Genomic DNA, 11934 nt, shown 5'->3' with positions numbered 1-11934 from the left:
CCTGTAAGATATAAAAATAATAAATCTACTATTTTCTTCTATTGTTTTATAATAATTAGATATTTTTTTGTCGTTTGACTTTCTCTCAAGTTCCTTTTTTCTGGATAAAATTTCTGTCATTTTTTATTTATTTTAATAGATTTTTTGGTTAATTTGCAGTAACTGTATTTATGTCAGCTTATGATTAAGGTATAAAATTGATTAAACGCATAATCACAATATTTATTATATTAACGTTTTGATGTGGGTTCTACTCTTTACATGTTATTCAAATTAAAATCTACATGATGTTGATAATTTTATAATAACATTTTCAATTGCACAATTTCTAACTGTATTCAGTTTGAATATTGTAACATACAATGAGAAAAAAATATATTGCATCAAGTTTTGGTGGAATCGAACCCTTCAACCTGGAAAGTCTAGTTCAATAAAGTTACTTAGTTACAAGGTATGTTGCTCTAACCACTGAGCCATTTCAGTCCTAGAGAGTTCGTCATTTAAATCTTTGGCCACGAATTTACGGACTTGCATTATTTATATGACGTTGAATTGCTGGGGTACAAAAATATTTTTTAAAATGTAAATTGAGTCATTACTTCACGTTTTTGTTATTTCAAATCGGTTCGTTTTCTATCACACTTTGATTAGACTATGACTCAGATATGAGGTACAGATACACTTTATATATAAAAAAAAAAGCATTGAAAATCAATATAATGACAAGTTTGATACTAGCATCATTGCCGCTAAATGAATAGACCACCACCTCAAGCAGTGGAAGCAAAATTGAAAGTGGGGGGGGGGGGGCACTTTCAATTTGCTTCCACTGCTTGAGGTGGTGGTCTATTCATTTAGCGGCAATGATGCTAGTATCAAAACTTGTTATTCATGTTACTTTTTATTTTATATAGTATCAAAACTTGTTATTCAAATGCTAGACTAATCCTCAGAAATCTTGACAAAACCTAATTCCCAAAATCATAAAATTCGTAATCCGGGGGGGGGGGGGGGGGCTACTATACCTTTAACTCCAACTTCTCAATTCTCAATATTTTAATCTTTTCAATATAAATTTCAGTTCAGTTCAATTATGTTTGCTGCGAGAAAAAGTGGTGGGGGGGGGGGGGGGGGGGGGCTGAACCCTCTATGATGCTATGTGCTTAATGGTTAGGTCTAACTTTGCAATAAAAGTGGCCCACCCCCCTAGTCCCCCCCCCCCCCCCCCCCCCGGTTCCGACGCCTGTGACGTGTTTAAACAAGTCATGTTAAGGGGACCAGTTTGCGTTCAGCATCCAGAACATCTCGCTGGTTTTCCCACAATACAGTATAAAACTTTTAACCAATGATAACCTTCGTAACAAAACAAATAAACAATCCCTCGGATACAATACAAATTGAAAATTATAGAATACAAATTGAAAATTATACAATACAAATAAAATTTATACAATACAAATGAAAAATTATAGAATACAAATGGAAAATTATACAATACAAATAGAAAATTATACAATACAAATGAATATTTATATAATACAAATGGAAAAGATCGAATATTGCAATAAGAAGCTGTATATCAAGTTAGCTTAGATTCCCTTGGGTTTTCTATTAATATACCCCATGGAGCTATACAAGGTTAAATCCATTTATTGCATATAATCCAATATATCAAGTAATTCGAATAAACCCAAGACAGTCTTTTTCAAAGTGCAATAATATCGACGATATTAACGCAATTTGAAATAAAAGTATTTTTTCTCAAAGTGCGTTGACTTGGTCCCTAAATTAACAGATTTTGAAAAAAATATTTCCAAAGTGCGTAATTTTTCAAAGTGCGTTGAAACACTGCTAGTATGACAAACAAATAGAAGTTGCACTTCAAAAGTTCAGTGCTATGTTGAGCCGAACTGAAGTACACTGTACACTGTAGTCTTCAATTCAATTATATCACAGTTCAAGTGCTTAAGAATTTAAATAGTTTAGATCAGTGAAAAAGCTTTTGATTCTCATTGAATTATTTCCGAATAACCATCGGGATCAATGGGACAGACGTTTCGTCGGTTGCCTTGAGACCCGCACCGGAAGTTGCGCTCGACCTCTACTCTTGGGTGGTTTTTTATCCCTCGCTGAAGTGGTCGTCGGATTCCAAACTTCTTAAGACTATTTCCGTGAATATCTGAGACTGTACTGAGTGATTTATACGCCTAAATAACAATATATAATTATAAATAACTACATCGATTACTTTCACGAAAATTGAAAGAATTCACTTTTCTTTTATTTCTTTTAAATTTGACAAAAATGGTGAATTATAATTTTTAATACCCATTGCTTTATGGTGAAAATGTATGACCCTAAGCCTACTTTTCAAAATATGTATATTAGAATCTCATCATTATGAAACACATTTTTTCATAACAAGGGGAATGATCAGAAATATAAAATGAAATGTGGCGATAACAAACAGTGTTCTAGATCAAAAGTCCAAAGGAAAAATACAAAACAGAAGAAGAGAAAACACGAACCTCTACAAAAATTAGAGGTAGCATCACGTGCCATGGAGGAGTGAGCATTAGAGGCAGCATCAGGTGCCATGGATGAGTGAGCATTAGAGGCAGCATCAGGTGCCATGGGTGAGTGAGCATTAGAGGCAGCATCAGGTGCCACGGGTGAGTGAGCATTAGAGGCAGCATCAGGTGCCATGGGTGAGTGAGCATTAGAGGCAGCATCAGGTGCCATGGAGGAGTGAGCATTAGATGCAGCATCAGGTTACATGGAGGAGTGAGCATTAGAGGCAGCATCAGGCGCCATGGATGAGTGAGCATTAGAGGCAGCATCAGGTGCCATGGATGAGTGAGCATTAGAAGCAGCATCAGGTGCCATGGATGAGTAGGCATTAAAGGCAGCATAAGGTGCCATGGATGAGTGGGCATTAGAGGCAGCATCAGGTGCCATGGGTGAGTGAGCATTAGAGGCAGCATCAGGCGCCATGGAGGAGTGAACATTAGAGGCAGCATCAGGTGCGATAGAAGAGTGAGCATTAGAGGCATCATCAGGTGCCATGGAGGAGTGAGCATTAGAGGCAGCATCAGGTGCCATGGAGGAGTGAGCATTAGAGGCAGCATCAGGTGCCATGGGTGAGTAAGCATTAGAGGCAGCATTAGGTGCCATGGATGAGTGGGCATTAGAGGCAGCATCAGGTGCCATGGAGGAGTGAGCATTAGAGGCAGCATCAGGTGCCATGGAGGAATGAGCATTAGAGGCAGCATCAGGTGCCATGGGTGAGTGAGCATTAGAGGCAGCAACAGGTGCCATGGAGGAGTGAGCATTAGAAGCAGCATCAGGTGCCATGAATGAGTGGGCATTAGAGGCAGCATAAGGTGCCATGGATGAGTGGGCATTGGAGGCAGCATTAGGTGCCATGGGTGAGTGAGCATTAGAGGCAGCATCAGGTGCCATGGGTGAGTGAGCATTAGAGGCAGCATTAGGTGCCATGGGTGAGTGAGCATTAGAGGCAGCATTAGGCGCCATGGATGAGTGGGCATTAGAGGCAGCATCAGGTGCCATGGGTGAGTGAGCATTAGAGGCAGCATTAGGTGCCATGGATGAGTCGGCATTGGAGGCAACGTCAGGTGCCATGGATGAGTGGGCATTAGAGGCAACGTCAGGTGCCATGGGTGAGTGAGCATTAGAGGCAGCATTAGGCGGTATGATTGAATGAGTAATAGAGGCAGTATCAGGTGCCATGGATGAGTGAGCATCCTCTGCTGACCTGTCCAATTCGCCGTGAATGATTTAATGCTTACTTTTCTAGATTAACAGATATGTTTAATATGAGTTATAGCATCGGTTCATAATAAACAAGGGGCGTGGTAAAAAATGCATGACCCTAGCTACCTTTTTGGGGATACGGAACATCTCGACCATCTCTGTTCAAAATTGTATATTAAGGGATTCTTGTCAGAAATGTATGACCTAATGATGACTTTTCTAGAGATACAGATCGGTCACTTTTCATCCAAATTGTTTGAAAACAAGATGCATTGTCCAAAATTTATGATGCAATGATTACTTTCTAGTGATAGAGAAATTGGACATTTTATTACTATCTTATGCACTATTTATATAGGAGCGTGGTTGAAAATATGTGATCTTAAGCTAACCAATCTAAAGATACAGATATGGTCATATGATCTCTGTTTAAAATATTCAGAAGAAGAGGCGTGATCAGAAATACATGATCTTATGCTACTTTTCTGGAAACACGTATATAAGACATCTCATAACTATGAAATGCATTGTTTCATAACAAGGAGGCTGCTCGGTGATGTATGATCCAATGTTTTTTCTAGAGATACAGATGGGATAGTAAGAGTATTTTGTCTATGTGTATTTTTTCGTTTTGTATTTTTCTATTTTTGTTTTGTTCAATAGAATCTTAAATTTATATAAGTCAAAGTTTTACTGCGCAAGTTGATTGCGTTCTTTCTTTTGTAGTTTCTGTAATTTCATTTGTTCATATTATCCAATTATATTGAAGTTGTATGTTTATATGAGTTACCGATGATTCTAATTAAGTTAGAGCAGTATACCGTTTCCAGAAACTAGTATTTAGTCAATATCCGTAGCATCTTATTGTATGCAAATTTCATATCAACTTATGTTTTACTTATCAGTGTAAATGTTTAGCGCGCTGTAATTGATATTTTATGAAAGCTATAATGTATTAAAGGTAATCTGTAGTTAATGTCTTTTCTTTCATTTTTTTTTCAGTTTTCTTACATAATGTATTAATTTGTAGGTCAATGCCTGTAGATTTTCATTATACAAATAGAGTCATCAGATACTCAGTACTCCATCTTCAATTTTCCTTGGCTGCTCGGTTTTACACAGGTATTGGACATCTCACCACGATTAATAGCATTGCTGCATAACACGGGTCGTGGTAGCTACATGTATGTAGTAATATAGTTTTAAGTCAATACTTGTTCATAAAAGTGGGCATCATATATCTTAAGCTTACTTTTCTAGATACAGCTATTGGACATCTCAAAACTATCCACTGGACTGTTTCATAGCAAGGGGGTGTGGTCAGAGAACCCTGATAGGTGTAAAAACTCCAGTCATAGGGAAGAACATCACTTAGTGAAATTTTTTCCTTAACTTCAACGTATGAATTCTCAATGATTTCTACAAATAATAAACATTAAAGGCTGACCATGTAAAGTATTGAAATGTGCTTTGACAGTAAATGTTTCTTTCTATTGTTTTAACTGTTTTTTCCATGTAGGTTGCAATATAATCATGTAACACTTTATTGATAATTACGTTTGGAGCTATAACTTTATGTAAAAAAAACGGCACTGTAAATAAAGTTATTTTCATTTTAAAAACACTACAGAGTGATTTCCCCTTACCTTGGTTTCTCTCCGCTCTATGGCTTTTAATGATAGTATAATATTTTTCCGTTAGCTTACTCAGACGGTTGGCGCTCTTTTTTCTGCACACCCTGGTGTTAGCACATGAGTTTCTGGACCAGACAGCTTGCCTTTTCAGTCTTGGATATTGACGTCTCGAAAAGAAAGGATTTTTAAATATGTTCCCGTTAGACCGCGAGAACTGAACAAAAACAAAAACCAACTGAAGAAACATTGAGTATCTCCATAATATGCAACGGAATGATACAGATTATTAATTAAAATGCGAATAATATAATAGTTACCAAACTTAAAACGAATATACTATTATGGTTTATACAACAACAACAAAAAAAACCCAAAGAGAAATTATTGCAAAAATAAAAATACATGTACTACTATTTATAATGATAACTTACCTCAGTATCTTTTTCAATCTGTTAATTTTGAAAAATATCAATTTTGTGTTGAATACAAAACCTAATTAAACTTATTTGCATCAAATATATATTTTGTTTCATATTTTGCTATTTGGTCCGAAAAATGACAAAACCAGGATAAGAATAAAGGTAAGTCAGCAGTGACACAATACATCTATTGACTATAAATCACACTGTCTTTGTTATAAAGCTATTGACTACTAAATCACACTGTCTTAGTTATACATTAACATGCCAGGTTTATTGTATTAGGTGAATAGATCAGTAAGAAAGGTGTATTATATAGCCCAGAAAAAACTGAATAAAATGGTTTAGGAGAAATGGACGAAAAATGTCTGGCATTTATTGTTGGCGGCCTTCTTCCGTTCTCGTGTATATATAAAGAACAATAGTGTTTCTCAGCCGAGGACCAAGTCCACATTTTGCAGTTAACGTATGTTGATAATATTCTTTTCGGAAAATTTTCTGCGGATGATTTTGATGACGATGAAAGGGAGATACCTACCTCAACCATAACTGCAATAACAGCTAAGCCCCCGCGGTGAGCCTGTGCTTCCTCGATATTTTCATAGCGGTCATCAAAGAACACCATATGGGCCTGTAATACAAATCAACAGATTAAACACACACATGTTATTATTGATAATTTATCTAACCGATGAAGGAACAATAAGGTTTTGGATTGTCAATTTTAAATGATTTTGCAAAAATTCTATTCTTTTTAATCATAAAAAGATCTTTTGAAAAAAAAATGTGGTATGCTATGGACAAATCTAACGAAAATTGAAAGAGAGAGAGAGAGTTATTCATCTATATGTAAAGTAAACATTTTTATTTATTTTGAATTTTTATTTAGATATCATTTTATTCTTTTTAATTGTCGAATAATAGAATCACAGTTGATAATCAATGATGAGAAAATAGAAAATAAGGACCTAGTTTGTAAAGCTAACAGCTAAGTCTTCTTGAATGTCATTAAGACCATTGTAATCAGAGAAAGTCAAACAGCGCTAAAGTTTGGGAGGGGGGGGGGGGGTGTTAGAGTATGCATTCTAATATGGAAAATCTTGTAAAGAAGGTTACAGTTAAAATTTATTTCTTGAACGAGTTTATTAGCAAAATAAGTCTTTAGTGCGGTGAAGTGACTTGTAATTTGTACTTTTGATAAAACAGATAAATGTCGCGTAAACTTTTCAAATTCAAAACAATGTCCCACAATCCTGAAATAATATTTTGGAGGGATCGGCAGGATTTTAAGTTATAATCTTGCAATGGATTCTATTTGAAAAAGTAATAAAAGGTACTAGAGTTTAGAGTTGAAAAAAAAATTTCTCACGTAAGCAATGTTGCCCTATGGCAATGTTTTGATTTACCTCCATTGGGTAGAACTGATTATCTATTGAGTGTTCAGAGCCTCTTGATTCCCACTGGCCAAGATGAATGTGAACTTCATGAAATGCGAAGCCGGCATTTCGACTGTAGGGAACGTTACCAAGTTTAACGGGGGTTCGATCGTCGGCCATAAAATGAGGAGAATGTCCTATATAAAAATCAAAGCAGGAAGTAGATTATAAGCCGGATAGAGACAATACTGTCCATAAATAATTCTATGTCCTGACCTAGTGCCGTAGCAATCACGGACGCACCAGACCGTTCACTCCATATCATGTAAACCTTTTCACGTGACATTGATGGTTATATAGAACTCTTCGACATAAGAACTGTAACTGTTTTGCGTAGATCTTTTCACAATTGTTCTTCTTCAAATTGCAAACCTGCATTCATTGCATTATTTTTTTTTTAATTTTTTTTTATTAAGGTTTGTGAGCGCCGAAAAACTGTACAATGAGTTGTCGTATATGTATTGTCTTAATAGTAGTTGTACTTATTGAATTTGAACAAATTTAAAGAAAAAAATGTTATTGAAAACATAGTTTATACTCACTTTATTCTGTATTTTCTTTCCACCCACAAAAATCATGATTCTTTATTAATTGCGAGGGAATGGTTTTGTTAAAAAACTTTAAAATCAATTGTTTGATTAAAGATACTCTTATTATAAGGTGTGATACAAGAAGTGTTTTAAACCCGATGTTGAGATGTGCAGTAAACTTGTGTAAATATTTACCGTTATTCCTGATTTTGGCGCTAATTCTCCCGCAAAGATCTAAAAACTTGAGACCTCTAAAGGGTCGGTAGATTGTCTCCCCTGTGTTGATGTTGATAGGTGACTGGAGTAGAGAGGAGCAGTTCCCCCAACAAGGCGTGATACGGTCCCAAAAGTTTGGACCTGGTACAGAGGTACAGAAAAAAATATTACTACGAAGTTGATTTCAAAAGATACAGCGTCTTTAAGTTTGCATGAATTGGATTTATGGAGCACCATTTCATATTTTTACGACGTCAGGTGACGTCAAACTATTGAAAGGCAATTTAAACCTGTTAATCTTTTTCAAAGTAAACACCTTTTAGTTCACACACTTTTCATGCCATAACCCATTTATAAAACGCATGTTCCCACCATTATTTGTCCAATTTTTGTATAATGTCTTTTTTTCATATCGTAGATCATTTAGGTCCAAAAATCTCTGTCCACGCTGTTTCGATTTCAGATAAGAAAATTAAGTGAAATCCATACATGTATTTTCAAGATCCGGGCTGTATGGGGGGTTGGGGTGCTGCAAGAGCTCAAGATTTCAGTATTTCCTTTTTCAAACCTTCAATTCCAATTAAGGTTCCAATAGTAAACCTTTGTCATATAAAAATAGCAGCATCTAAAAAAAATTGGTCTCTATCAGATATTTTTCTGCGCGCAAACAAAATGTAATGACTGCCCGGTGCTCCAAGGTGTCCATTTACGTTAACGTTATTGACTCATTTTTCTAGCGTCGGTCGTTCTTCAATTTTCTTCAATTTAATTAAAACTTTTACAAAATGACCTTCTTAACTTATTTTGATCTCAATGAAATATAGTTTATTTTATGCGCCAAAATTTCAATTTTTAAATAATGAAAGATGCGTACAAAATATAAAACATTAAAAAACTGATATGCTTCGTGAAGCATATCTTGTCAAAATAATTAATCTGTATATTTTGTAAGGTTCATTTGAAATAAACAAATCATTACATATTTCTTAGAAAATACGTCAAGATTAAAAATGAAAAGTTTCTCTGGTATCATGGAAATAGTCCGCTCGCAATCGAACTTATCCGTGAACTTTTCTAACAACTCTCGTATATCTAGATAAGTGATGTCTTAAATGGTAAAATGTAATCTTTTTTTCAAAATGATTAAGGTGTGCAAAACTTTAAACAAGTAAAATTTCGTATAGTTCAGTCTTTCATCTTGTTTATATAATAAAATGACTTATTTGTAAAACTTGAAAAAAAGTATATGGGAGTCCCGATTAGTCCCGATTTATAATAACCGCTTTTAATAGCCTAATCGCAACTTATACATCAAGTACTTTAATTTTGTGTATATTCTATTTTGTATTAATTCAACTGTTTTAAAAGTTTCTCAAAGTTTTGTTTACAAATATATATATCTGAATCTAATTAACATTTTCAAATCAAGATTTTTAGAATCAAAATTAACAAAATCTTTTAAAGTTTTTCCTGAAATCAGACTGAAATTTCTCTGTATCTTTATTTTCTGTTTTCATTGCAACGAAGCCCCACACGAACAGATAAAAACACTTATCAAAAACAAAGTGTGAAAAAAAAAATGTGTTTTAGTGATATAATGTGATATCATTGATTTATAGTACAGGAACGTAAATTATCAAATTAGAGTACTTTTGATATATGTAACAAAAACATGTTTTGATAATATTTAACAACTTCTCATTGGTTATCTAAAGTTTTAATCTCCTGGACGCAATGTTAATTGTAAGATTTTTTTTTACTTTGTCAATTCCATCGCAACACCAATCGATAATTTTTTTAATTGACAACTTGTTTAGAACGCACCAAGTAGAACAAATCAATAAAAGGTGTTAATTACCAAGAACAAAAAAAAATAGAAAATGTTGTTACCTTGACAATTATCTCGGTCGTAACTAAAGTGCGCCAGATCACACACTTTCTCTGTACACGTGCCTGTGTAGCGATGCCTGTACATATACCTGGAATAGATCGAAGTACCTGACACAACAGGTATCAAACAAAGCAGCGTAAGGAGACATGAGATCTCGCGCTGATGCATAGTTCCGACTGAGACCACCAGGTGAAGACTACCAGGTAAATTGTTTATATAGAGAGTACAGGTATGAATGAAGTGAATCTTTGGTTTTCCTGACTGCGCTTCTCTTTATTCTACTGGTCAGTAGGGGTCAGAGGTAACAGATACCGGAAGTTTAGACTAAGGTCATTTCCTCGTCCAGGCAACCAGCAGGGAAATACCTCTCGTGTTGTATATGTTATGAACTTATGAAATTCTGCAATTTTCAATAGGTGTTCATAAAGTTATTCAGGAATATAACTAATGAGAGATTAATATTATAAATTTGCATCATAAATTGAAATTTTAAATTCACCAAGTTCCTAATATGCACTTCACTGCATTGTGAACTTTCATTTAACAGAGAAGAGAAATTTGTGAAGTGCACATTAATTTAAGGAATAGACTGATACACATAGGTACTGTGTTGTTGTGTATTTATCAATCACTTATACACATGTTTCTTTGTTCTTGTGTATTAATCAGTCTCTTATTCATATGATACTGTGTTGTGTATTAATCAGTCACTGATACAAATGGTACTGTGTTGTTGTGTATTTATCAGTCACTGTTACACATGGTACTGTGTTGTTGTGTATTCATCAGTCACTGGTACACATGGTACTGTGTTGTTGTGTATTTATCAGTCACTGATACACATGGTACTGTGTTGTTGTGTATTTATCAGTCAATGATGCACATGGTACTGTGTTGTTGTGTATTTACCAGTCACTAATACATAAGGTACTGTGTTGCTGTGTATTTATCAGTCACTGATACACATGGTACTGTGTTGTTGTGTATTTATCAGTCACTGTTACACATGGTACGGTGTTGTTGTGTATTGATCAGTCACTGATACAAATGGTACTGTGTTGTTGTGTATTTATCAGTCACTGTTACACATGGTACTGTGTTGTTGTGTATTTATCAGTCACTGATACACATGGCACTGTGTTCTTGTGTATTAATCAGTCATTGATACACATGGTACTGTGTTGTTGTGTATTTATCAGTCACTGTTACACATGGTACGGTGTTGTTGTGTATTGATCAGTCACTGATACACAGAGTACTGTGTTGTTGTGTATTAATCAGTCACTGATACACATGGTACTGTGTTGTTGTGTATTTATCAGTCAATGATGCACATGGTACTGTGTTGTTGTGTATTTATCAGTCAATGATGCACATGGTACTGTGTTGTTGAGTATTAATCAGTCAATGATGCACATGGTACTGTGTTGTTGTGTATTTAGCAGTCACTGATACACATGGTACTGTGTTGTTGTGTATTTATCAGTCATTGATACACATGGCACTGTGTTGTTGTGTATTTATCAGTCACTGATACACATTGTACTGTGTTGCTGTGTATTTACCAGTCAATAATAACCATAGTACTGTGTTGTTGTGAATTAATCAGTCACTGATACACATGGTACTGTGTTGTTGTGTATTTATCAGTCACTGATACACATGATACTGTGTTGTTGTGTATTTATCAGTCACTGATACACATGGTACTGTGTTGTTGTGTATTGATGAGTCACTGATACACATGGTACTGTGTTGTTGAGTATTAATCAGTCACTCAAACACATGGGTGCAATGTTGTGTACTTATCTGTCACTGATACACATGGTACAATGTTGTGTATTTATCAGTCACTGATACACATAGGTACAATGTTGTTGTGTATTTATCAGTCACTGATACACATGGTACGGTGTTGGTGTGTATTGATCTTATCTTAACTTATCTGTTAATGATACACATGGTACTGTGTTGTTGTGTATTGATCAGTCACTGATACACATGGCACTGTGTTGTTGTGTATTGATCAGTCAC

General features: G+C 35.1%; 1 protein-coding gene across 1 annotated transcript; it reads right to left on the bottom strand.

Annotated features, from left to right (window-relative positions):
• Positions 1–1231: 1231 nt before the first annotated feature.
• On the bottom strand, positions 1232–10095 carry LOC128185727 (nacrein-like protein). Its single transcript, XM_052855363.1, has 8 exons — positions 9900–10095; positions 7989–8150; positions 7234–7400; positions 6366–6458; positions 5840–5857; positions 5421–5622; positions 5027–5193; positions 1232–2207 (listed from the first exon to the last, which is right to left on the bottom strand). The coding sequence occupies exons 1-8, from the start codon at positions 10066–10068 to the stop codon at positions 2010–2012; spliced, it is 1176 nt and encodes a 391-aa protein (XP_052711323.1). The 5' UTR covers positions 10069–10095; the 3' UTR covers positions 1232–2009.
• Between the last annotated feature and the right edge of the window lie 1839 nt (positions 10096–11934).

The sequence above is a fragment of the Crassostrea angulata genome, chromosome 5, assembly GCF_025612915.1.
Source record: "Crassostrea angulata isolate pt1a10 chromosome 5, ASM2561291v2, whole genome shotgun sequence".
NCBI classification, from domain to species: domain Eukaryota; kingdom Metazoa; phylum Mollusca; class Bivalvia; order Ostreida; family Ostreidae; genus Magallana; species Magallana angulata.
This window is presented reverse-complemented; position numbering and strand designations above follow the sequence as displayed.